Raw genomic sequence first — 27,832 nt, 5'->3', positions numbered from 1 at the left:
ATTATCACCTAAAGTAACACTAGAGGTGACCCACATACTGTGTAACTAGCGCCTAAAGTAACGCTAGAGGTGACCTACATACTGTGTAACTATAGCCTAAAGTAACACTAGAGGTGACCTACATACTGTGTAACTAGCGCCTAAAGTAACACTAGAGGTGACCCACATACTGTGTAACTAGCGCCTAAAGTAACACTAGAGGTGACCTACATACTGTGTAATTATCGCCTAAAGTAACACTAGAGGTGACCTACATACTGTGTAACTAGCGCCTAAAGTAACACTAGAGGTGACCTACATACTGTGTAAATATAGCCTAAAGTAACACTAGAGGTGACCCACATACTGTGTAATTATCGCCTAAAGTAACACTAGAGGTGACCCACATACTGTGTAACTAGCGCCTAAAGTAACGCTAGAGGTGACCTACATACTGTGTAACTATAGCCTAAAGTAACACTAGAGGTGACCTACATACTGTGTAACTAGCGCCTAAAGTAACACTAGAGGTGACCTACATACTGTGTAACTAGCGCCTAAAGTAACGCTAGAGGTGACCTACATACTGTGTAACCATCACCTAAAGGAACGCTAGAGGTGACATATATACTGTGTAACTAGCGCCTAAAGTAACGCTAGAGGTGACCCACATACTGTGTAACCATCACCTAAAGTAATGCTAGAGGTGACCTACATACTGTGTAACCATCACCTAAAAGAACGCTAGAGGTGACCTATATACTGTGTAACTATAGCCTAAAGTAACGCTAGAGGTGACCCACATACTGTGTAATTATCGCCTAAAGTAACACTAGAGGTGACCCACATACTGTGTAATTATCGCCTAAAGTAACACTAGAGGTGACCTACATACTGTATAATTATCGCCTAAAGTAACACTAGAGGTGACCTACATACTGTGTAACTAGCGCCTAAAGTAACGCTAGAGGTGACCTACATACTGTGTAACTAACGCCTAAAGTAACGCTAGAGGTGACCTACATACTGTGTAACTATAGCCTAAAGTAACGCTAGAGGTGACCTACATACTGTGTATCTATCGACTAAAGTAACACTAGAGGTGACCTACATACTGTGTAACTAGCGCCTAAAGTAACATTAGAGGTGACCTACATACTGTGTAACTATCACCTAAAGTAACGCTAGAGGTGACCTACATACTGTGTAACTAACGCCTAAAGTAACACTAGAGGTGACCTACATACTGTGTAACTATCACCTAAAGTAACGCTAGAGGTGACCTACATACTGTGTAACTATCGACTAAAGTAACGCTAGAGGTGACCCACATACTGTGTAACTAGCGCCTAAAGTAACGCTAGAGGTGACCTACATACTGTGTAACTAGCGCCTAAAGTAACGCTAGAGGTGACCTACATAATGTGTAACCATCACCTAAAGTAACGCTAGAGGTGACCTACATACTGTGTAACCATCACCTAAAGTAATGCTAGAGGTGACCTACATACTGTGTAACTATAGCCTAAAGTAACGCTAGAGGTGACCTACATACTGTGTAACTATAGCCTAAAGTAACATTAGAGGTGACCTACATACTGTGTAACTATAGCCTAAAGTAACGCATATTTATGGATAAAACGACTCCAAGGTTTTGTAGTATGATGATCAATCGTAACAAATATTCATGATGAACGTATGTTCCGATTTTGAAGAAGGATTCAAGTAGTGAAAGTAGCCTTCATGTTAACTCGTACGAAAAAGGTGTCGTTAGTGGTTTACTTCGCGGGGTAATCATGATGCAAAAGCAAGTAGTTTTACCGATAAATAAGCTTGCTTTGGAGAAAACTACAGTGACTAACATTAAGAATACTCCACTTGACACTTAATAATTATCGTAAAATGATGCAATTGAATAATCAGTCGTTTGAAATCGTGATTATAGAATTCTTATCGATGAAGCCCAGGGGCGGATCCAGGAATTGTGGTTACGGGGGGCGCCACTTTATGAGGCAGTGGGTGCAGGGCGAAGCCCTGGTTGGGGTCCAGGGGGCGAAGCCCCCGGAAGCTCCTGTATTTTACAGATTTTATGGGGCTTGAAATATTTCTCCTATTAAGTCATTTGTACTATTTTCTATCATTTTAATAAGGTGAAATTAATAAAATGACCCAAATTTTAAGGGTTTTTTGGACAAAATTAAATTCTCTCAATAAAGTAATTCAAGAAATCAAAGGATTTTGTCATTTATTTCTCCGGGAGTGGAAGAAATGATTGCTTCTTTTATCGTTTAGTGCATTTTCCGAAACAAGATACCGCGATTTACCTTAAATTTGAACAAATTAGGGGGGGGGGGGGGGGGGGGCGCTTCCTGCGCCCCCTCTAAATCCGCCACTGAAGCCAGCTACCATTTTTTTGATGACCGTAATACAAATGTATATACAATGTACTACGATCATCGGCTTGTACACATTGATAATACGATATATATTATAAATTGATACAATTTGAGTAATTTGGACCCGTCCTAGAGTAAAAAAACCTGGGATTACGAAATTCACAATTTTGGTACATCCTTTTATGCTTTTCTTAAATATGCTTTTAATTTTGATACTGTATCAGCAAACTTCAAGAGGTTCAAATGATAAAGATAATAATCACTATAATAATTTTGACTCCACCTTGAAACCAAACCTTCATACATGTATCTACCGGCATTTAGTTTGAATTTAGTATCAAGAGCATTGACCAAAATACTTTTTAAATGCTTGCACATATGTACATGTGTATATGATATATTTCAAGTTTGACCCTGCCCTGGAGTCAGAACCCCTACCCCGAGGATCATAAAATTTACAATTTTAGTAGACACCTTCCTGTTCTACATAACTATGCATTTGGGTTTTCTTACACATGTGCGGTTATACATGTATGTAGAGATGAGTTTTGGAAATTGGTCAATATTTGGCAGTTTGTGTTCTGTCCCTAAATTCCCTGGGATGCAGGAGTCCTGAAAATAATTTATGCCCCTTTATCCCAAAGATGCTTCATATCAAATTTGAAAAGAATTGGAATAGAAGTTATCAAGAAGAAATTTAAAAATGTTCCATTGCTATTATATTTAATCACTGACCATTTTGGCCCCACCGGGATACCATAACCCCTTCTCCTGGGATTATGAAATTGATAAGGGCTACTTACTCATTCTAAATATCCATTCACTTTCAATTTAGTATCAATAACTTTAAAGAAGATGCATTGAAAATTACAGATAGAATATACTATGATTGGCCCCGCCTTGGAGTCAGAATCCTTACCCCGGGGATCATGAAATTTACAATTTCAGTAGACACCTTCCTGCTCTACATCACTATCCTATGCATTTAGTTTTTTTAACACATGTACGGTTATAGTGAAGATTTTTTAACATTGGTCAACTTTTGCCAGTTTGTGCACTTCCCCTAAGGCCAAAGGGACGCAAGAGTCCTGAAATTTACAATTCTCATCACCGTTGTCCCAAACATACTTCATACCAAATTTCAAAAGAATTGGAAAGATAGTAAAGAAGAGTTAGAAATGTTCGATTATTAACAAATTAAATCACTGACTATTTTGTCCCCCACCCTAATACCAAAACCCCTACTTCTGGGACCATGAAATTTAAGATTTTGGTAAAGGCCTAACTGCTAATTCTAGAGATCCATTTAGTTTTAATTTAGTTTCAACAGCATCACAGAATATGTTTTAATGTTATACACATAAATACTACATGTAGATGTAAATACCATGATTGGCCCCGCCCTGGAATCAGATCCTCCTCCCCGGGAATTATAGAATTTACAAGTTTGCTCTACATCACTATGCATTTAGGTTTTCTTACACATGTGTGGTTGTAGAGAAGATGTGTTTTGAAAGTTGGTGAAAATATACATGGATCTTGAAGTTAACAATGTTCAATTTTTAACGCACGAATCAAGATGGATGACAACAGACGCAGACTAATTGCAATACCTAAAATGCTTGAAAATTCCTTTAGTAGGTCGTTTTTGGTAGTGCTGACACCATAAAGAGCCCTTATTGTTATGGCTGTATTGTAAGCGCTAAATCACATAGATTTGTAGGTGAACATTGTGGAACTTCAGTTAAAACTTGTGATGTCGCTACACAAGTGAAACATTCTCAATGCAAAGCAAACTTACAAACACACAAAAAGAGGTCACTAGCTAGCGTTAGTGCTGAAGATTATGGGAACTCACAATAGAGACAACTTTTGATAGTTTGCTCATATAACCTATCATTGGGTCAAATGATGTTTGACACGTTTGATACCGATTGTTAGGCCGTTTTTGGCACATTGATTTTGAGTACGGATAACTCCGTTTATCTGGTCAAAACATAGGACTCACGGAGGTCTGACCGGTCAACAGGGGATGTTTACTCCTCCTAGACACATGTTCCCACCTCTGGTATATCCAAGGGTCCGTGTTTGCCCAACTTTCTATTTTGTATTGCTTATAGGAGTTGTGGGATTGATCATTGTTCGATATCTTCGCTTTTCACTTGATGCTTTACACGGAAAGTTAATTACGATCTTTAGTAACAATAATACCAACTGTCATTTTATCTCTTTTATTTCTCTTGCATTTGTTCTCAGTACAGAGTTATTGAATGACAGGTAGAGGAAGTGCTCCAATGGACCCCCCCCCCCCCCTCAACCTGTACAACAATGTTTCGGTATATACATGTATTACAAATTACAAAACATAAATATGATCATGAATAAGATATACAATAATATCATTCTTCATCACATGACCTAATCAAAAGGCCTGCCTTTTCACCGTATTTGATGTACCTGTAAATATCTCCGACATGCAAATACGCATATCTTGCATACACCGGTAATATGATATTTGAAAAATAATTAAGGCGAGAACCCCGGAAGTTGAAAGACTTTGTGTTCAAACCGTTTGTATATTATGCACTTATACAATAAAATATGTTCAAATCAAATCACCGGTAAATATATCAGGTTTTTACATCCTGGTCGTTATTGCTCATCGACATTTTAAAGAAATCATAATTATATCTCGTTAAATCAAAACTGTTAACAGTCAATATAAACTCGCAATCGAACAGTTAAATTAATTATTGACTTCTACTCCCTCTCACTATGTATAATAGTGTTACAACTACTACAGGCTTATGATACAATGTTATACTCTGACAAATTTAAGAAAATATCTAATTTATCTTTGATTAACTTTATAATATTATATGTATTCTTCATAACTAAAGTTGATGTAATATATTATTTCTCTTTCTATTTGTGTTTTAAATTAGTATTGCAACTATATATTCTTTTACAATTATTCTTAAATTTTTGGGATAAGATATTCTGACTTTAAATAGCAGAAAACTAGCACTTAATCAGTCGTGGGTATTTTTCCTGGAGGCTGTGAAGTTTAATAACCTTAACAGGACTTTAAAATTTAACAGGACCTTGTAGCGAGACGGATCACCACGATCGATAGAAGAGGTTATAAAAGTATATAATACCAAAACCACCTGTCCAAATTTTGCTTATTCCCCTTAAAAATGGTTTGCATTGATATGGTGCTCATCTTAAAAATGTTTAATCACCACTCTTATTTTTATAGATATAGTAAGTGAATAATAATACACAAATAAATTAATACACACGGACATAAACGCATTACAAAGCATCGTTTACAAAGTCCGAACGTAACATTCCTCCACAGCAGCTGTCTGTTAGTTCAGAATAATGTTGACAGAGGTGTGTAAAAACAGAGGTCATCTCTGACTGTCGTACCAAATGTTTTAAACTCTTGAAAATTTCATTTTGTGTTCTTAGTTTACAAGTGGGTACTATCAAAATGTTCTTAGTTCACAAGTCCGTACTCTCAAAATGTTTTGTCCGTTTCCTCTTCAGAACAGAGATCCAGGCGTCACGATGTCTTCGATTCTTTGTGAACAAGCGAACTTCAGAATGGGATGTTTTTATATGAATACCATGTAAATCTATGATAAAAATATATTGAAGATTCATGAGGTAATGAGATATCAAAATATTATATTATAAACACAATTACAAGTAATGTCTCATAGGTTAAGACTATAAATAGATATACCCTCTGCATGGTTCCCTGGGAGCTGAGCACCAGTGATTAGTTTTATATCTGACGCAGCTACACGTGTTTTCTGCTTTGATCCCCATTCCAATGTAAATACAGGATTGTGCTGTATAAGAACTTTCTTTTTCTTGGGTTTTCCGTTCTTTTTGCACAGAAAGAAGTAAACTGCAAAGAAACGAGAATCTAGCCACAACACAAAACATCATATAAATCAAAACAAACAAAAATCGAACAAAAAGCAAACCAAATGACAGTTATGTACATTTACATCACATTTATAAAGCCATATCAATGCGAACAATGTGTGATACTTACCATGTGGTAAACCTTCTATTGCCTTTTCCTGTTTGCAAGATGGCTGCCAAGTGTGAAGTTTCATGTCAGGATTGGATACAGTATTTAAAAGGAGCTCCTCAATGTTTTCGAGGATATTCTCTGCATTGTATCTTCCAACTTTCTCGACTGAGTACCTTAATCGAAGCTCCAGCGACTTTGTGGGGTGAATTATAACACTAAGACACGTTTCATACGTCGAGTCCTGTTCCACACCAAAGTTTGATAAACGGATATGTGACGAGTTGAAATCCTTCCAAAGTGTCAAGTCTTCCATTATTATAGAGTGAGTCATGTGAATATCATTTCTGAAAGTTGGCAATTCCTTTGTGTGTTTGAATGGGAAAATACTTTTTGAAATTCCGTCAACGATAATTATTTTGTTTTCTGTCAGAACTGTGTGCAAGGTTGATTCTGGGTTTGTTAAATCTGGTGAAACCATGGGAACGTAATTAACACACAAAGCTATTCGATCGCGAAATTCCGGAAAATGTAGCCTCATATCGATTGCGTTAATAACGCATATTCTTTGACACTGTAATTGCTTAGAAAGAGTCAATTGGAAAGCGGTACAAAACAAAGAAAATAGGGAGAAATTGCCTTTTTTCGAGGTATCTTCCAGGTTTTGAAATTGACCCGCGCTCCAAATCTTTGTGGTGACGTCGCTTGACTTTTGGTTGCCGTTCCAGTGATTGATGTTAACATCTTTTGTATTATGATCACTGTCCCAATGCTTCATGTTGATGTCGCTTGTCTTCTGTTCGCCGTTCCACTGCTTTGTGATGACGCTGTTGGACTCGTGATTGCCGTTCCACTGCTTCGTGTTGACGTCAGTTGTCTTCTGTTCGCCGTTCGAGTGCTTTGTGATCATTTCGTTTGTGACGTAATCACCGCTCCAATGCTTGGTGATTACTTTGCTTGTGTTATGATCACCACTCCAATGCTTCGTTGTGACGTTGCCTAACTTATGTTCGTCACTCTGCCGCTGCATTAGCACTCCACCTGTGCTGTTAAATGTCTCTTTTGATGTTTCAAGGACTTCAAAACTTTGTGATTTCTTACATTTTGAAAGTTCTGTATTCCAGAAAGATTTAAGTTCGTCCACTTCTCCTCTCATGCGTTTTTCTATTAGCAACGCTGAATCCAACGACTCTCGGGCAGTCACCTCTGGAAAACATCGATGAATGATATAATATTTCATGATGTACCCAAGATCTTTAACAATGGTTGAAACACTTCCATTGTCTATACAGCAGTGATTCAATATCAACCTTAAAGCTCCACAAGTAGGTGAGTTCCAAAACATAGCCTTTATCGGAATGTCAACATGTGGATCAAACTTTGATACTTCCTTGAACACTTTTTGTAGTTCATCATTTGACGAAACTTTGAAGAAATCGAAACAGACATCCTCAATGTCAAGTACTAATTTTCTTTTATCAGCACGCTTTTGTCCCGGTTCCGTTTTTTGAAATATTGTTCGAAGTTCTGGATTGATTAAAATCAAATTCAAGAGGGATGTCTTCCATATTTCTGCACTATTCAGCTCCCAAGAAACAGTGAAGTCTAATGTAATTGTGAAATGCGGATTATTCGAATCGCTCTCATACAAATCAAAATAATGTAGCTCTAAACTTGACGGACTTTCAGAAATAAAATCATCATCGCATGTTGCATCCTCCTTTGTTAATTTGGAAAGGAAGTAACCAGCGATGTCGGTAACGGTGTTTTTTCCCGTCATGAGATAAACTACAGGTAGGCGTATTTGACTGGATTCAAACAGGTAATTGATCAGCTCTATTGCTTTCTGGGAATCCAATCCAAAGTCAAGGAGGATTGATGTATCTTTGATTTCCGATTGGTCAACTGATAAAATCGATGCGGCACACAACTTCACAACGTCAACCCATGACTGAAGTGACTGATCTTTGTTCTCCATGTGTTCTGGAAGCGCATTGACTAAATCTGCATGTCCGTCATGCAATTGAATATGACTTGACTCAAGATGTTTTTCAAATTTTCTTCCTAATAAAGACGTGTTCAAGTCTGCAACCGCAAATTGGACCTTATTTGTGATCAATGCACAGTTCATTGCATTAACTATCTCATGCTTTGACAATGCATAAAATCCGTTCATTGCATTTATAGCCTGAATATTTTGATCCGCTCCCATTCCGACAGACAACAATCCCCAGTTGATCACCTGTGCCGCTTTGCCAATCGAGCGTCTATAATGAGCAAATGCATCCATAAAGGCATTCCCTGCAGCATAATTAGACTGAGCTCTATTTCCCAAAAGAGAAACTATGCTGGAGTGCATAACAAAATAATCCAAATCCATATTTTCTGTCACTCGATGAAGATTCCACGTGCCCAATACCTTGGGAATTAGCGGAACATCAAACATCTCGGTTGTCAATCTCTTCACGGGTGTATCTCGTAGAACACCGGCACCGTGAAAAATCCCACGGATCTTTGTGATTCCAAGATTTCTTAGAAGTCTTGCGAAAACGCAATCTAAATCTTCTTTCTTTGCTATATCAACTTTCTTATGCCAGAGATATGTGCTTCGAATACGTTTTATGTTTTCTATTCGTCGGTTTTCTACCTCAGAGGGAAATCGTCGAGATAAGCTAATTACTATCTTTGCCCCTCGAGCAGCCAATAATTTTGTCACTTCCCATCCTAGACCTGTCAGGCCACCAATAACAATGTATGCCGAGTCTTTTCTTATCAACATGTTACTTGGAATTTCTATTTTTATGGATTCTCTCAAGATTGACACATTCAAAATACCTTCTGAAACGTGTTGAGGGATTCTAGAAGCAACATCTTTTATTTCGAGTATCAAGCGTGTTGCTCGCTTAAACTGATTTTGCATTTTTGTTTGCTCAAATATGTCAAATATATCTACAACATATGATTCTATGTGTGGGTAGTTTGTTGGATCATTTAGAGTTGTAGAAAGTGGTAGTAGGCCCTTGATGCTAAGTAACTGTTGAAGATTTGGAAACAACCGAATGATCAATTCAAATGGGCACGTGACTTGCTTTGTCAACACGATAAGAACAGAGGCTGAAGGATCTTGACTATCATTCGAAATATGAAATTCCTCTGTTTTAACTAAACAGTGTTTCTTTTGAAGTAGTGCTTTCAAAACTGCTGCTACATCCTCATGTTCTTTGTCATGTAAAACGTAAACATATTTCTTTTTTTCGATTTTCTCTGCAAAGGACATTGCAACAACAGTGTTAAAAAACATCCCCATCCTGTAAAATGGTATATCTTGCAATTCACAGATACAGAGTTTGTTAACTTCTACCGAAGACGCTACATTGATGAGAGAACAGCCAACAATTTGCTTCCCATTTTTCAAAGATTGTCCGGTAAATTCACAAGCCATTACGTCATGTCCGATGTCGAGACTGTGACTCCAGTACCTTGTCACTGGGATTGTACTTGGGGAAGGATACCCATAATTCTTGAAACATAGCAACACTTTGTCGATGGAGACGCTGCAAACATTGGTGTTGTTGTTCGTACTTTCTAGGTTTGGAACCAAAAAGAAAGAAGGTTTGTTTGATATGGATCGTGTTCGAACAGAAAAGTGTTTTTCTGTTAATGGGTCAACTGTTTTCACATCATCGACAAAGTATGTTGATGGGAAATGTTGAATTTTAGCTCTCGATACTCCTTTCGATGAGATAATGAATTCCCGAGAGAGAATATTTTCTGTACCGTTTTCGAGAGAACAAATCGTGGATACAATTGAATTTTGAAGGTCTAGCCAGTTTCCATGAAGATCTATCATTGTAAGTTTAAAGTCAGAGTGTTCTAACTGAAACGAACGACCGATACCCCATAGTTCCGATCCAAAGACACCACACACCTCTCTCTCCTCTCCTCCTTGTGTCCATTCTGTAATGATGTATAAGCGCACTGCATCAAGGTCGATCTTCTGTAATATTGTCAAAAGAAGGTGTGCTGACTTCTGCACGTATTGTAACACTTGGTTTCCATCTTCAGAACTTTCAACAGTGACGAAGCCAGGAACGAAATATAAATCTACACCTTTACGTTCAGGCAATGTTGAAAGAAAATTATTCATTTGGAGATTGGAAGATAAGTTGACTGTTTCTAAGTGTGTGGATATTCTGTAAAAAACTGTTTTAGCTTCTATCATTGTTTGTTCGTCCCATGAAACTATCAAACTTGGTCTATTTGCAGAACGCTCTCCTTTTGGGATATCAGTGAGTTGCCATTTTTCTTCAAGGAAGTGCTTTTCGGTTTCATTTTCACCAGAGACTATATTCATTTCGAAACCTTGCATCTCTGCTACAATCGTCCCATTTTCTCGTAAAAGTAATGCATTGCATATTACTTTTGAATTTTGATGTAACATCAATCTTGAAAAGCATGTCATCTTTTTTGTCGGCGATTGTTTAACTGTGAATTTCTTTACCCCAGTAGGTAGAATGCGAGATTGTTTTCCGAGTTCGAATTTCAGTGTTGGATTAAAGCATGACTGAAACATGCCATCAATGATGACGGGATGGAAACAAGCTCTTGGCAATTCCATCTGAACGGTTTTTGTTAAAATTATTTCCGCAAGATTGTCATTTGTTGATGACTGAATCCCCGATATTATTCGGAATGTTGAACCATGTTTGAAACCTAATCTATTCAGGAATGAGTAGATTTCGTTATTTGATTTTTGCTTTCCAAGTGTCCCGTCAATGCTTGCAACATCTACGACTTCTGACTTCGATTGATCCACATGTTTCACCGTCCCTTCAGCCAATACCCTAGACCCTTCTTTTTCTCGTACTTTGAATTCAACTTCCAAAGAAGATGGGAAGTCAACATCAATAGGGAGATACTTCTCCTCTGTCATACCTATTTCCAAAGGTTTCAGAATTCGCCATGATATTTCGAGTTCTTCAACATTTCCATTCCATATATTTCTTCCGATTTCAAGTGCTATCTCTCCGTATAAAGCGCCTGGCAGAATGATCCTGTCATCTACAATATGTTCGTATACGAAAGGCGTATTCAATTTTGAGATATACACACTGAATTTCCAGTTTGGCCCCTTTGTGGATTGAATCATACGACCAGAGTAATTTTCTTGATCATTTCCTTGTGTTAATCCCTTGTTGATATCCGATTTAATGCTGCAATCATTCTTGCTGAAAACATACCTTGGAAGTCTGCAAAGATTTCCATTTATTGCTGTGAAATTTTTCCAAATCGGAGGTATCCCTTTTTCGAAAATTTTATTCAATGTGTTTGAAAATGTTTTCATCTCTGACATCTTGTTCATGGATGGCAAAATAATGTCATCTGTTTCCGGAAACACCGCAGAAAAATGTGCCTGGAATACTGGTCGAGGTCCTATTTCTACAAATATTGTTTTGTCTAATGTTTCCTTGATTGACTTCATCGATTGCATAAATAATACAGGTTGTGAAACATTCAATGCCCAATATTCTGGAGACGCAAAGTCTGATTTTATTTCTGCTCCTGTAACTGTTGAAAAGGTTCGAATACATGGCGCATTTGGTTTAATACTGTGTAGCATACCAATCAGGTCCTTACTGGCGTCTTTGGTATGATGACTGTGATATGCACAAGGTGTCCTGAGGGGTATGAATACTGTGTCGTCTGCTAAATATGTTTTCAGTCTTTCCAGAGCCTCTTTATCTCCAGACACAGTACATGATTCTGTGCTATTGTAAACTGCAACATTCAATTTACATCTAAAATTTTTCTGAATTTTAGCACATGCTAGACTAACTGTCTCAGTTGCACAATTGCGAATGACCATCATTGCACCATTTTGACATGTAGACAGAGCAAGTGAACGATAATAAATCACTGTTACAGCATCCCCAAGTGACAATGCCCCACTTTCGTATGCTGCAGCCACCTCCCCTACAGATTGTCCAACGATCGCTGATGGACATATCCCTACGTGTTTCCATGACTCCGCAAGTGCTAATTGAGTGGCAAAAATTGCAATGTGAGCTAAAATGGGATTCGTATAATCCTCGTTTTTATTTTGAAATGCATCATAAATGGTAATGCTTGCACCAAGCTTTTTCAAATGAGAGTCAATTTCAAGCACACATTTTCTGAAGACTGGATTTACATCTATCATTTCTGAACACATTCCTGTCCATGTAGTTCCCACTCCACAAAAAACAAATGCTATTTGAGGTTTTGTAGACGGCACTGGGGAAAGGGTCTGTTCGTTTTGCTCTAAAACAGTTTGCAACTGCTTCTGAAGATTTTCTTTGGAGTCCGTAAGTATCAGCTTACGAAATTTGAAATGATCTCTACAAAAAATAGAGGTATATGATAAATCCTCTAGTGAAGACATACTAGTGAGATTTTCTCTCACGTCGTGGACCATTTTTTGCAAAGAATCCCTTGTTACTGCAGATAATACTACAGCGTTGCGTCTAGGAAATAAAACTTCAGACATTGACTCTTTATCGCTTTTTCCCAATCTGTTAAACCTTTGGCTGCTGTATACTATTGCATGTGAATTTGTGCCTCCGAATCCAAATGAATTGATCGATGCCAATCGACAGCCTTCAGGACTTTGATTCCATTTTGAGTGGTCTTTGCTGATTGTAAAACCATATTCTTCAAATGGAATGTTGTCATTCTGCTCATCGGCATGCAATGAGGGTACAAAATAACCTTGTTTCATCATCAAAAGAACTTTAATGAGTCCAGCAACACCTGCTGCGGATTCAAGATGACCGATGTTGGTTTTTACGGACCCAATTTTAATTTTACGATCTATAAAATGTGATCCAAAGAATTTTCCAAGAGCGTTTGCTTCTATCGGATCACCAACAGGGGTTCCAGTTCCTACAATCAAACAGCGGGGTCGTATAGAAAGCGCCATTCTCTTTTCTGTATCGATCAACATTAATCAAATCAACTCATTAGTATTACAGAGATAGCAATTCTGTCAATGAAGAAATCTAAATCAAGTTTTGAATATTTCAAATGTCTTTGTTGGTGAATATGTGTTTTCTAATATTGGGAATGTCGCTATCAAAAACAAAAGAAAATGTATTATTGGTTGGTAGGAAAGGTGAAAATAACGAACATTGATCAATCTCATAACTCTTATAAGAAATTATTACAAAATATAGAGTTGGGCAAACATGGACACCTAGACATAGCAAAGCTGGGATCAGGTGTCTAGGGGGAGTAAACGTTCCCCTTCGACCGGTCACATCCGCCATGAGCCCTATGTCTTGATCAGGTTAACGGAGTAATACGTTGTCAAAAATTAGTCTGCAAAGAACGACCAAACAATCGGTATGAAACACTTTTGATAAACTCTTCTTCATAAAAATATAAAACAGGTCAACTAACAAGGAGCACAATTTTTACCCATGGGATTTCCAACACACTGTTGGAAGACCTTATCACAAAAGACTACGAATGTATTGTCAATGAGGAACTGCAGCATATTCTTTATTTCATCTTCAGGGTATTTGTGCATGAAATGAGAGTGGTGTTTATCAAAGTATTGTTTGAATGACTGGTCACTAGATGTGAATATTTCATTTCTCCAGTTTTGTTGATGAAGCAGCTGCATATATTGTCATGAAGTATATTCTTTAATCAATCGTGAGGAATGGTCGTGTAAAGTGTTGAAATGTCTTACGTAAAACTTATACGGTACCAATTGTGATGCACCAGATGCGCATTTCGACAAATAATGTCTCTTCAGTGATGCTCAACCGAAATTTTTGAAATCCGAAATAACTATGAAGTTTTCGAGCTAAATATAGCCAAAAACAGCGTGCCAAAAAAGTGGAGCCAAATTCGTCCAAGGATAAGAGCTATGCATGAGGGAGATAATCCTTAATTTTGAAATGAATTTCTGAATTTTATAACAGCAATTAAATATACATCCGTATTTTCAAGCTAGTAACGAGGTACTTAGCTACTGGGCTGTAGAGACCCTCGGGGACTAACAGTCCACCAGCAGAGGCCTCGACCCAGGGGTCATAATGTAAAACTTATACGGTACCAATTTTGATGCACCAGATGCGCATTTCGACAAATAATGTCTCTTCAGTCTGTATTCAAATACCTAATGCTCAACAGAAATGTACGGTCCTTAACTGATTTGAATGAATTTAATGAAACAAATAGCCAGTTTCTCACTGCATATACTCTAGAAGTGTAGATTTTCAATAAGAACACACCGAAGCGGTATTCTAGAGGCTAGAGCGGTAGATTAGGTTCGAATCTCGGCCGCGAGAGACCTAAGACGTTAAAACAGAAAGTGACAGTTCCATCGCCAAATGCTTGGCATCAGGTGTGAATGTCACGGGTCCTCGGAGATGACCTTAAAAACGGATGTCCCGTGTCGCAGAAGGTGTGGATGTCATGGGTACTCAAAAATGACCTTAAAAATGATGTACCGTAGGTGTTGGTGTGGCACGCTAAAGAATCCCCACTGCTCTAGGGCCGTAAGCGCCAAGCATAGGTCTAAATCTGAAGCCCTTCACCGATCTTGGTGACGTCTCCATGATTTAAAAATTCTCAAAAGAGACGTTAAACAAGATACAATCAATCAGGTAGTAAGAACATGAGACCCACAGGTCTTATCGGTCACCTGAGTGTGACACAAAAGAACCACTAACCCAAGTGCTATTAAAGCTAGATAAAATTCCTGTTCTGAATATCTAAGCTAAATTCTAAATATTCAGCAACCGTTTAAAACAAGATGTATTTTTAGATTTCAAATGCCTCCAAAATTACCTCTACTGATGAAAGAGTTTACATTCGTTGTATTTACAAAATTCGACTAATTTGAACCTTTCATAAAGTCAAAACTCTGAAGTTGCAAAATTCAAAATTTAGTATTTGTGTATTTTGTAATGCGTATATTTTGAAATAAGTATTCAGTATTTGTGTATTATGTAAGTGATATTCAGTAATTGTGTATTATGTAATAAGTATTCAGTACTTGAGTATTATGTAATGGGTATTCAGTACTTGTCTATTATGTAATAAGTTTTCAGTACTTGTGTATTATGTAATAAGTATTCAGTACTTGTGTATTATGTAATAAGTATTCAGTACTTCTGTATAATGTAATCAGTATTCAGTAATTGTGTATATGGTGTTCAGAACTTGTGTATTATACAATGAGTATTCAGTACATGTGTATTGTGTAATCAGTATTCAGTAATTGTGTATTATGTAATGAGTGTTCAGTTCTTGTGTATTATGTAATAAGTATTCACTATTTGTGTATTATGTAATGAGTATTCAGTACTTGTGTATCATGTAATGAGTATGCAGTACTTGTGTATTATATAATGAGTATTCAGTACTTGTGTATTGTGTATTTAGTATTTGTGTATTGTGTAATGAGTATTTCGTACTTTTGTGTTGTGTAAGGCATATTCAATACTTGTATAAAAGATATTGTGGAATATAGATTTTGAAACGTAATTCTAGTAACATGATTGGCTGGTGTTCGGTTAGATTTTTATGTCCCTGAGATCGAAGATCGGGGGCATATTGTTTTTTGTCCTGTATGTCATTCTGTAATTATGTCATTCTCTCTGAAACTTTAACCTTGCTAATAACTTTTGAACAGTAAGTGCTAGAGTTTTGATATTTCACATGAGTATGCCTTGTGACAAGACCTTTCTGTGGGTAGTAAACCTTTTGACCTTGACATTTGACCTACTTTTATTAAAAATTTGACATTCTACAATTTAACTTCTACATGGTAATATTAGAGCTTTCATATTACACATGGGCATTTCTTGTGACAAGATCTTTTTACAGGTACCAAGATATTTGTCGTTCTGACCTTGACCATCTTTGAAATTGGCCATTATCGGTGGCATTTGTGTTTCACAAACAGATCTTGTTTTTTATATTATGCATTTGTGTCCTCAATTTCATGTCATGTGCATTTTGATTCAAAATGCAACCATATTAGGACCTGCGCTAGATGGCAGTAAAACAGCGCGATTATGTGTTGATTTTCCGCCACTAATTGAGCATAAACATTTTCCCACCAGTTTAGTTATCGATATCATTATTTTTCCCCGTCCCAAAGGCCCCCGGGGTGCAGGAATCCCGAAATGTACAATTCATATCACCCTTGTCCCAAAATGATTCTTACTAAATTTAAAAAGAATTGAAATGGTAGTACCATGGATAATTAAAAAATATTCAAATGTTAACGCGCGACGGTCGACGACGGATGCTGACCAATCGCAATAGTTTACCCAGGTGACCTAAAAAGTTATAAAATGAAAAAAGTGAAGATAAGGAATGATGATAATCGCATAATTTCTGTAATTAATGCAAAACTAAGAGTAGGGCAAACACGGAACTATGGATACACCAAATATAGAATTTGAAATGTCGAATTTTTCAACAGCTGAAAAGAGAATCGCTACTTCTAAAACAGCTGTTGAAAAAAAAATATACTGTCATGAAAAATGTGAAGGTAACGAATAGTGAGCAATCTCATAAACTCTATACATGTGCATGATTGTCCAAAGCAATCTCAGGATATATAGCTTGTTTGTCAGTTTATGTATAAATCCAGATTTTTCATCATCTTTATCTGGTGTTCAGGGCCACAACGGTGTGATTTTGTTTTATCTCGTTAACGTCTACATATCAAAATGATTCCGTTTTAAAAGAAATATTCGAAAAATTCCTTACCTTACTCGTCATTTCACGTAATGTCTGAGTTACTTTTATCTGCATAGAGTTTTTAATGCTTCATGCTTTTGTAGGTAGTTTTGTTGTTGCATTTATCTAAATGACTTGAATTTCAATGTAATTGTACTAGATTTATCTATGTTTACGTATGTAGTATATTTTTATTGTTACTTGTGTATTTCCATGCTTTCCCCTCTATAGCACCTGATCCCACCTCTTGTGTTTCCAGGGGTTTGTGTTCACTCTGATCTCTATGTTGTATTTTTGTTCGTTATCTTAACCATTTCCGTGACATTTTAGGGTAACATGCATTTTGATGTAGTATCAAAGTAATATGTATTTGTATGCAGATCTTGTTCTACATGTAGCTTTATTCAGTTTTAGCGTTACATGTATTCGTATTCAATTCTTATTTAGATATATGTTTAGCGTTATCACTGTTCGTTATCTTTACCTTGCATATGTTGCTTTATACAGTGGTACTGAATGAATAAAAAATGTAAAAATGCTAGTGTTAATGGTACTTGTGATGTTGTTTTGTAATATCAGTCCAATGTGTATTAGTATATGATTCTAACATTGTATGTATTCATGCATAATTTTGGGAATACATGTTTCTTTATGTAATTGTGGTTTGTTTAAAGGAAGGCTTTGAAAAATGGGTGGAAGTACAACTGAGTTTTTCACTGTTGGTTGATTTCTTATAAAAGTAATTTACGTTTTCAATGCATACCTGTCATAGTGGTAGAAGTATGTATGTATGTACGTATGTAAGTATGTATGTATGTATGTATGTTTGTATGTACGTATGTATGTATGTATGCATTTAAGAAATAAATCTAACTTATTGAAAAACGTTTTACGCTGGCATCCATTTTATAGAGCGAGTTATTTTCAGAAATTAAATGTATTTTTTGTATTTACATACTACTTACTTTTCTTGTATTTACATACTACTTACTTTTCTTGTATTTACATACTACTTACTTTTCGTTTCGGTCGGAATTACCAGCCGTTAGATAAACGTACTAGTATCTATCAAGTAATTATATATTCACATACCCATTGTTTACAACTGCAACACGTTCATAAGGAAATGACTATCAAAAGCAAAAGCAATAGAAATGTAAACATATCTGTAGCTGTCGGATTTTGCGTTGGTCTGTAGAAGTTTTATATACGGATAAGATACATACCATGAGCTTCAATGTACTGCACGCTGCCGGGATCGATTCCTGATTTGTTGAAAATCTTCTCTAACAGATGGATTTGCTGACTCTCTGCAGGCGCTGTAATTGGTGAATTTTCATGTCCATCTTGATTGCAGGCGGTGACAATGGTTCCCCATACTTTATCGTTATCACGAATAGCCTTAAATAGACGTGGAAGCATATGCAGGAAATTCAAAATAAAAGCACATACCGTGTAACGGTTGAATTTTTTTGCGATTTCATCCCTATAATAAATGGTGAAGATAACGAACAGTGATCAATTTCATAATCCTATAAGGAATACGAAGTCAAGAGTTGAGTAAACACGGACCCTTGGAAGTAATAAAGGTGGAATCAGGTGCATAGGAGGAATACGGATTCTCTATCGACCGGTCACACCCTCCGTGAACCGAGGGTGTGTCAATGATATTACATTTAAGATATCTCAAAGTGAAAGTATATGTAAGATATCGCAAAGTGATAGTATATTGTACATGCAAGATATCTCAAAGTGAAAGTAATTGTAGAGTATCTCAAAGTGAAAGTACATGTAGGGCATCTAAACGTAGACAAATTTCAAATTGTAAGTATATGAGGAAATTTAAAAAAGAAAAACAAACTATTATTACTCTTAATTCTTTGCAATTTAAATCTCGAAATATTGAAGTTCACCGCGACGAAGGGTGATACTTTAGCACACATTTGCAATTCATAACAAGACATTTTTTGGAAAGCAGTCCATTTTGAACCAAATGCATGGAAGAAGCAAGTTTTTGCATACCATGGAATCTCATAACGAATGTTTAAATTGTGACTTATCCTGTTCTTATTTCTGTTAATTGTTTTTATGAAATTCACAAGTACAATAAAAAGGCATGCTAAATTTCCAATAATTGCAAAAATATTTACAATGTATATCATAATGCGTGATGTACCTCAAAAGTTGAAATGAATGATGGGGAAATGCAGACATCAGAGAGAGAGAGAGAGAGAGAGAGAGAGAGAGAGAGAGAGAGAGAGATGTTAATAGTGAAGAGAAACCATCACGTTCAGGACATATATTTATTTCGAGTAGAAAATTAAATCCTACATCGCCAAGACGTTTGAGGATGACAACTCCACATCCTTCCCCTCTGACGTATCCATCAGCATTCTTTGAAAAAGTGTGACATTTGCCTGTAGGTGATGCCATCCGTGCCTTTGACAATACTATCGACATCATGTGACTCAGAAGAACATTCACACCCCCACATATTGCTAGAGTTATCTCTCCTTGAATATAGAAGCATGTCATTGTAACTGATGGTTATTAAGAGTAAATGTTGTACATAATACTGAATTCTTTACTGGTCGGTCAAAAGTTCGATATAATTAAAGTCTTGTGTTTCTCTGTCGGCTTGACATTAGGATTATTCAATCAGATATATCTTACATGTGTAAACATTTATCAACTTTAAAACTACACCCAAATACAAGCAAAACAATAATTATTACTTGCATAAAGAAATTAGAAGTTACCTGTTCTTATTGCCTGTGCGCCTGTGTGGATTGCAACAAGGGATGACGAACAAGCAGTATCTAATGTAAGAGCTGGACCATGCAAATTTAAAAAGTAGGCAACCTGTGCTGATATAACACTCCTACTAAGTCCAGTGACGGAATAATTGGACAACACCTTAATATCCTCGATGGAACGAGCTTCGAACTCCCCGTTCATTACACCTATGCAAGTGTAAAAATATTTCACCTCAATCTGTAGTGAATTATGAATCTAACAAAAATACTATTGTGGTAAGTTATATGTTTAATCATGCTTTTCTTTACCTAAAGATTATACCAAAGCCCATATAATTATAGTTGTTTTATACAGGGAATTAAAGTTATTATATGCTGTGCTTTATATATGTATACACACATGTATATATATATATATATATAAAATTTATCCGCTAGTAGAGAGGAACGGCAGTGGTGTAATGGTTAGCTTACGTATTTTTGAATAAGTAGATTTATATATTTTATGTGAAAAGCTTGGGGTAGACAAATAAGTGCGAGTAAAGTTTCACAAAAGAAATAGTGATTGCAAAGTATTGTTTGCAGCTTGTAAAAATATGCATTATATATATATATATATATATATATATATATATATATATATATATATAATAATAATAATAATAATGATGATGATGATAAGATGTGCCGTCCTGGAATCAAAATGTCAAAGAAGGCTGGAGTGTAATCTTTCTGAGTTCCTTGCCACAACGTGCTTTTTGGATCTATGATGTACGGTCGGTAGTCGTAAACTGAAAATCAAACCAGACTAGCGCCGTCGCCATTCTTTGATAAATTCAACCTAAATTATAATATAACAATATAAGAGGTGAAGATAACAAGCAAACACGGATATCTGGATATACCAGAAGTGGGATTATGTGCCTAGAATTAGAAGTATCCCCCACCGACCGGTCACACACGCCTTGAGCACCATATCTTGATCAGGTAAACGGAGTAATCCATAGTCAAAATCAGTGTGTAAGAACGGTTTAACAATGGGTATGAAACACGTTAGACACCATTTGACACAATGATAGGTTGTATTGGCAAACTAGATAACCAAAACGAAATTGTGAAATACTGATTTTAAACGATACTTAGAAACCCCTGTAACATCAACTTGTTTGTCAGTAGCCTGCCTCGATTTATAAACTGATGATATGCAGAACAAGCTCTTGCATATCGAATCAGTTGGAGAGATATAAACACCATATGCAGGTGATAAAGGGATATTGCTACATAAATATGGGAAGTTGACGATGGAGAAGCTGAGAAGCTGAAATCATCCCGTTTGTCATAAAGTGGAGTTGTCAATTTGCTGTTAATATTGCTTTTAGTGTCTAGGTACGAAACATATGTGAAGTCCCCTGTGATTTCGAGTTCAAAGAAATATATCGAATCGACATACATGTATGGATGAAAATGAGTATTGCTAATAGATAAAACGTTATCGATATATCGAAAGGTCAAGTCACAGATATAGTACCGGGTACAAGATAAAAGTAAAATTGAAAGTGATATGACGCATAGAAAACATCCAGAAATCCTAAATGTACTTGAACAGAATATGATGTTCATCAGAGTTACCAACAACACACTCCCTTGTCAATAACCTTTTAAAAAATAACTCAGTAACAAGTTCGGATTTGTTTTAGGATTTTATTTCTTAACATGTCATGAGGTTGAATGTTGTCTGAAGAATTTCATACCAAGAGCTGGGCCGTTCATTGGCTATGGATTACTCCCTTATTCTGATCAATATATAGTGGTCAAGGCGTGTGTGACCGGTCAACAAGTCATCCTTACTCCTCCTAGGAACCTGATCCCACCTCTGATGTGTCCAGAGATCCGTATTTGCCCTACTCTTAATTCTACATTCATTATACGATCTATGAGATTGATCACTGTTCGTTATATTCTCTTTACATGAACATGGATTTGTTAATCATCTAGAACTAAAATTACAAGCTATAGAAATACAAAAATGGAATCGTTAGACGTTAAACCAGTTAGATGGAATGCAATGAAATAAAATTGTTAATCCAAAATTAGAAACAGTACGAAATGTTAAAATGAATTTTTATTGTAAATGTTTTGTTTTCAAATTAATATCATAAACATAAACAATCTACATGTAATTGAATTGTTACAATAATCAAATCAAAGTGTTAAAACAACATTAAAGAAATATAATTGTTAAAAAGATAAATAATGAATAGAATAAAAATTATGAAATAGAAATGTAAAAGGAAACCTGTTACAACACAATTGCGGCACTGACATACATTCTTGGTTACTTGCAATTCTTTGTCAACAGCATTGCTCTACAAAAGGAATTAAGAAACGTACCTATGTAGACACCTGTTTCTGACCGATCCAAATTTGCTTTAGTGATCCCACCATCTTCCATGGCCTTGTATACACACTCTAACACTAATCGCTGTTGGGGGTCCATCCTCTTGGCTTCGTTATCTCCTTTTCCGAAAAACATCTTGTCCCATTCGTTGATTCTAGTTACATCGATAGAAATTTCACTATTAACTACATGTGTAATCGCAGTTTTACATTTTACACGGGAAAATGCGACTGATTTTTGTCCGTTGGATATCCCTGTTTTGAACAGTCGTATATCATATATATATATATATATATATATATATATATATATATATATATATATATATTTATTGACTGTATATTTTCCTGCTTTTTTTTATTGAACTGTATATTTTCCTGCTTTTTTTTATTGAACTGTATATTTTCCTGCTTTTTTTATTGAATTATTTTGACTGTGTGATATCAACTCTTTCTATTTGAATTTTATATATATATATATATATATCTGTGTGTGTGTGTGTGTGTGTGTATACATATATTGGTCATTAATAATGCAGCAGATCTAGATGATTAGGACTATCAGTCGCAAACAGTCAACGAAGCCTGGTCAACATCAACTGATCAGGTGAGCAAAATGTCATACAAGACCAAAGTCTCCTAATTCTTCTGCTCCAGGGGAACCATTATTTTTCGATAATAAAACAATTAAAAATATAATTGTACGGTAGTTAGCATGATTTTCTAATCCCCCTGACAGGAACTATTTCCGTCTTGAGAAACTCCTATGTTGTTCATTTCCTCAATAATCTGTTTACTTTTGTCTGGTGTCACCAAACTATGTATGGCTTCAAATGACGTTATAGATATGGTATAACTGGGCGGAGACCACGAATTATGTAAGCATGTGTATACGAGTTATCCGTCATACCAAAATGATATACATGTACATTAATTCGTACGAATATTCCCGATAGATCAATATTAGATAAAGTGTTTGCAATGAAATGGGTCCAGTTGGGGCACCCCTGGGGTTGGCAAAGACACATCTGGTGCATCAAAAGTGGTACCGTATAAGATTTACACATGTATTTCTTATCAATTACATAATTATCATGAATATGAAAGGTGAAGATAGAGAACAGTGATCAATCTCATATTATTTCAATCAAAGTATCACAGAAAAATCAATCGGTCTAATAATTCAAATACAAATAAAGAATTTCTCTGAGTTGGATTTTTTCCGGTATAATGAAAGTTGTGATTTTAAGCATAATTTATACCGAAGGCGTTAGTGTGCATGTCCACCCATCCCTATCCCAAGAGTACTAGACTGTTATTTCGAGATCATTGGAAGATGTCGAAGTTCAAGACAATCTTGGTACACCATTAGAAGTATAAGATCGTAGAATTTATTATTTCTCGGACCTTTGTGACAGGCACTTCCTTGTGTACGTAGATATTGATACGGAAATATCTTATTGATATGAAGAACATATAATTATAATCAAGTAAACATAATGCATTTAGATATGCATTTAGAAATGTCATCTGACATTACTCAGTTTTATTTTTGGTACTATGCAGACCTATTGATACCAAAAGGGTAAGGTGACTCATGTCATATGAATAAATGTTATATCAAGAAAACTTTTATAGACGAGTAGACAGTTGATATATTATCGGTACATCGTTCTTTAAGAACGCGCTCAATTTTCTATAAAGGTTGTCAAGACCTTTACAAAGCTGACACAAATATTGCCAATACTTGAAAATCTTCATTCCTGTTCATCGAACTACGACCACGGAAGATTAACTGGGAATATTGGACAAACACAATCTACCTTTTCTGAATAGTCTAATAACCTTTTAAACACACGAAAACGTCTCATCGATTGATTTAAGTCTATCTCCATAATTCATGTAAGTGACAACCTGAAAGTGCCCGGTGTCCAAGTCATAAAATGTCTGTTCTTTTCAAAGCTATAAATATATTACGTTTATTTCATTTCATTTTATTCAGGTATAATATATCACAGAATGTCATGATTATAAATTTGAAATAACAAATTGAAACCTGGCATAATCTATAGCACTATGCAGTTATAACAGTTAAAGAATAAGTAACTGTATGAATAACATGACAAATGATGATATAAGAACCTAATGATAACTCATAAAAGCTTAAATTAGCTTATTTCCAATGGGGTCCTTATATTCATATCTATTTATTTATATTTATTTATGATCAACAGGCAAAGGAAATAAATATTACATGACTAACAATTTGAATTTTGGCAGATTTTGATTAATAGTTGCATAATGCATTGAACAATGACAAGATTCAGACATATTCTATAATAGAATACTAAAGTGGTAAAAACATAAGTATCAAACAAAATTGGACATGATATCTGATTATACCCCTTGCCTTGTTGGTTAATAAGGACTTTCAATCCGAATCATCAGTGAAAAGTAAAGATAATATATATATCAAAATGTATCTACCTTCATTTGATAACCTTGGTTAACATGTAAAAATCAAGGTATAAGCAAAATCCGTTGAAAAGACGGGGCAGCACTGGTGTACCACATGTTCACCATAGAAAAAATACTTTTATCAGAAATATTGGTAAAACGTGAAAACAAAACTGACTTTTAACATTAAGATGAATGTTAATCACATTCCATGGAAAATAGATTTCACGGGTTTATAAAATCTTTTAATATCAACAGCGATTGCTTACCGATCATGTCCTGTAAAATATCGACAAAGAGGTACCATTAAAATTCTACACTGTGTACTAGATCAGAGAACTAAATACTTTTTTCTATTCAATCTTAGAGTTCATAACAATACAAAGTACTGCGTTTAAAATACAACCTCTTCAACGCCTGATAGCATGATAAAGATTTTCATAACTTATAAGAGAGATATTGGACTTCATGCATCCTCAAGGTCTGTTCATTACAAGTACATGTATAAGTAAATCTGCCAAGAAACTGGACTTAAATTGAAACAAATAGTGTTCTACCCTGTTGTAATTCTACTTTGAATCAGAATTAGATTCAATGCATGTCTTTCTGCTCATACCATCTTCTTGATGACTCGACATTTACATACTAAACAATTCATAGTCCTTACCGTTACTAGAAATTTAACACTCATTTTAGAATAAAAGATAAAACTCAAAAATAGAATCAGGGGTTCATGTATGTTTAGAAATGAGACTTATATTTTATTTCATAAACATTCTAATTCACAAGCAGCAAATACATTATCTTAACAATTTGCTATACATCAGTTTGAACCAGATGACTGTATTAAATTCATCATCTGTTTTCTGTCTCTCCCGCGCTATAAAAGCTCGCCATAACACCACGCGTCAACAGTATTTACACAAAGGTGCGAACCGAAAATTAACTAGAATTAAATCTTCTGAACGCAAATTCTTTATTTCATTCATGATTTTATCAATGCATGTTTCAATCAGCGCATACTATCTATTCGATATATATTATTATATTCGAGTCCGAGTCACACAAAATTTTGCGCTGAAAAAAAAGTCCCAATTATGATTAGCTTTTATACTTTTATAACTTTTATAACAAGTTTGGATTATCGTTGAATTACATTACGTGAAAGTAATGAGAATGAAGTTGAAATGAATCGAAAAGCGGACCATTTTCTTAGCAAAAGAAAAACAATACTACATGTATTATTAGGTCATTCTACTAATGAATTATCAATTTTAGCAATATTATCATTTATCATTTACATATATCATTATTATGTATTGATAGTTGAAACATTTGTTTTTCTTTCATATAGGGATATCTGTTCATGATTTCTTTGCTTGTTCTAAACGATGTACTATTTTTTGTATATGTACATGTGTGTTTCGGTGACTGATCAAGCGAAATGATCGGAAGAAAATATACAGATGTGGTTCCGCTAAATCCGCGTATGAAAACAAAATATATACATTTTATTCCAAATAATAAAACATTTAAGTGAGTATATTTGACTTAAACGTAAATGAAATTTCAACTATGAAACTTTATGTTTTCATTATTATGAAAATTGAATATAACAGATTCCTCCGCGTTATTTTCCGCGGAATGTTAATAAAAACAGAGGACGAGAACTGACCGTGCAGAGCCTATCGAGGAAACGCAAATAAATTTTTTTTTCGTTTAAATAGTAATATAATTTCTAGATTTAATTTGTTAAGAACAGAAATTATAAACTTAAGAATATAAAAATGCTAAAAAATAATCTGATTTTTTCCTTATATAATCCACATGCTATTTACTTTATCTCCATGGGTAGTTCGTTTTTTCCTTTAAAATAAATTTGCCGATGGATTGTCACTGGATGTTAGGGCATAGCAGTTGCTAGAAATTTGTTTCAAAATGTGACATGTACGACATGAGGAAAACGGTACATTAGACAACAATATACGATTAGGTTTTCAAATTATATTATGCTTTCAACTCTAGTCAACTACTGTATACTTGATTCAAAATTAAGGATGGACATCTTAGCCTTGAGTTTGATTAATCAAACGCATGAAGACGAATTATCTTCGTTGAAAAGTCAAAATGTAAAATTGGGGACTCACCCTGATACCAGACCGGCTTTTCTGATATACGATTTTCCGGGAGCATCTGGATCGCTGTCGTAATACGCTTCAACATCGTACCTATCTTTTGGAATGTCTTTGACATGATCTTCGCCGTTTGCGAGAACGCGCCAAAATTCTTCCAGATTTTCGGCACCGGGAAATTTGCAACCGATGCCTACTATTGCAATGGCGTCGTCACTATCCATTGCTTTTTATATCATACACAACCCATCTAATTTAATAATTATTAACATAATGACATATCTAGAAGTCATATTTGTGCCATTTACAATATGTAAGCTGACTTTTTTGCATATAATTTTGGGTGGAGAAAATCGTATACTTATATAACATTAAATCATAAACAATGGGAGGAGATATTTTCAACCAATCGTGCTTGCTTTAAAATATTTGTTTAGCCTCACAATAAAAATAGGAGGGGTTTACTTATGTAAAGTTAATTTTATTTTAATTTCAAGTTAATACATCGCAGTACTATCAATTTAATTTAGTATAAAATACAAAAATAAGTTAAATCACTGAGTTGTGAATTTCGTCATGCATGCATTCTTTGTAATGCGGGTTCTTTTGAAGCTGAACACAATTGTGTGGACTGCTTACAAAATCAGATTTCATTTAAACGATATATGTGTAAATTGTGCTGCGCTGAGAACGTATTGAGACTTAAGAAATGCAGATAAAAAAATTATTCTAAATTTATTCGAGAGAAAAAAAAGAGCTGTTTTTTTTATATCTGTTTTGTGCATGTACCTACATTGAGTTATCTCGTTCATCCCATATCAGCAACTCATTCAAGGTATCATTGCATTATGACTTTATCAGCAACTCATTCAAGGTATCATTGCATGATGACTTTATCAGCAACTCATTCAAGGTATCATT

The 27,832-nt window shown here is 35.3% G+C and overlaps 1 protein-coding gene across 1 annotated transcript; it reads right to left on the bottom strand.

Moving 5' to 3' along the window:
- Window positions 1-4,704: 4,704 nt before the first annotated feature.
- Window positions 4,705-27,135, bottom strand: LOC130051405 (uncharacterized). Its single transcript, XM_056153317.1, has 8 exons — window positions 26,927-27,135; window positions 22,317-22,477; window positions 19,929-20,132; window positions 19,501-19,682; window positions 18,396-18,570; window positions 6,448-13,347; window positions 6,130-6,297; window positions 4,705-6,019 (listed from the first exon to the last, which is right to left on the bottom strand). The coding sequence occupies exons 1-8, from the start codon at window positions 27,133-27,135 to the stop codon at window positions 5,886-5,888; spliced, it is 8,133 nt and encodes a 2,710-aa protein (XP_056009292.1). The 3' UTR covers window positions 4,705-5,885.
- Between the last annotated feature and the right edge of the window lie 697 nt (window positions 27,136-27,832).

Source organism: Ostrea edulis, chromosome 2, assembly GCF_947568905.1.
Source record: "Ostrea edulis chromosome 2, xbOstEdul1.1, whole genome shotgun sequence".
Lineage (NCBI taxonomy): Eukaryota > Metazoa > Mollusca > Bivalvia > Ostreida > Ostreidae > Ostrea > Ostrea edulis.
Note: the sequence above shows the minus strand (reverse complement) of the source record. Positions and strands in the feature narration are given on the sequence as shown.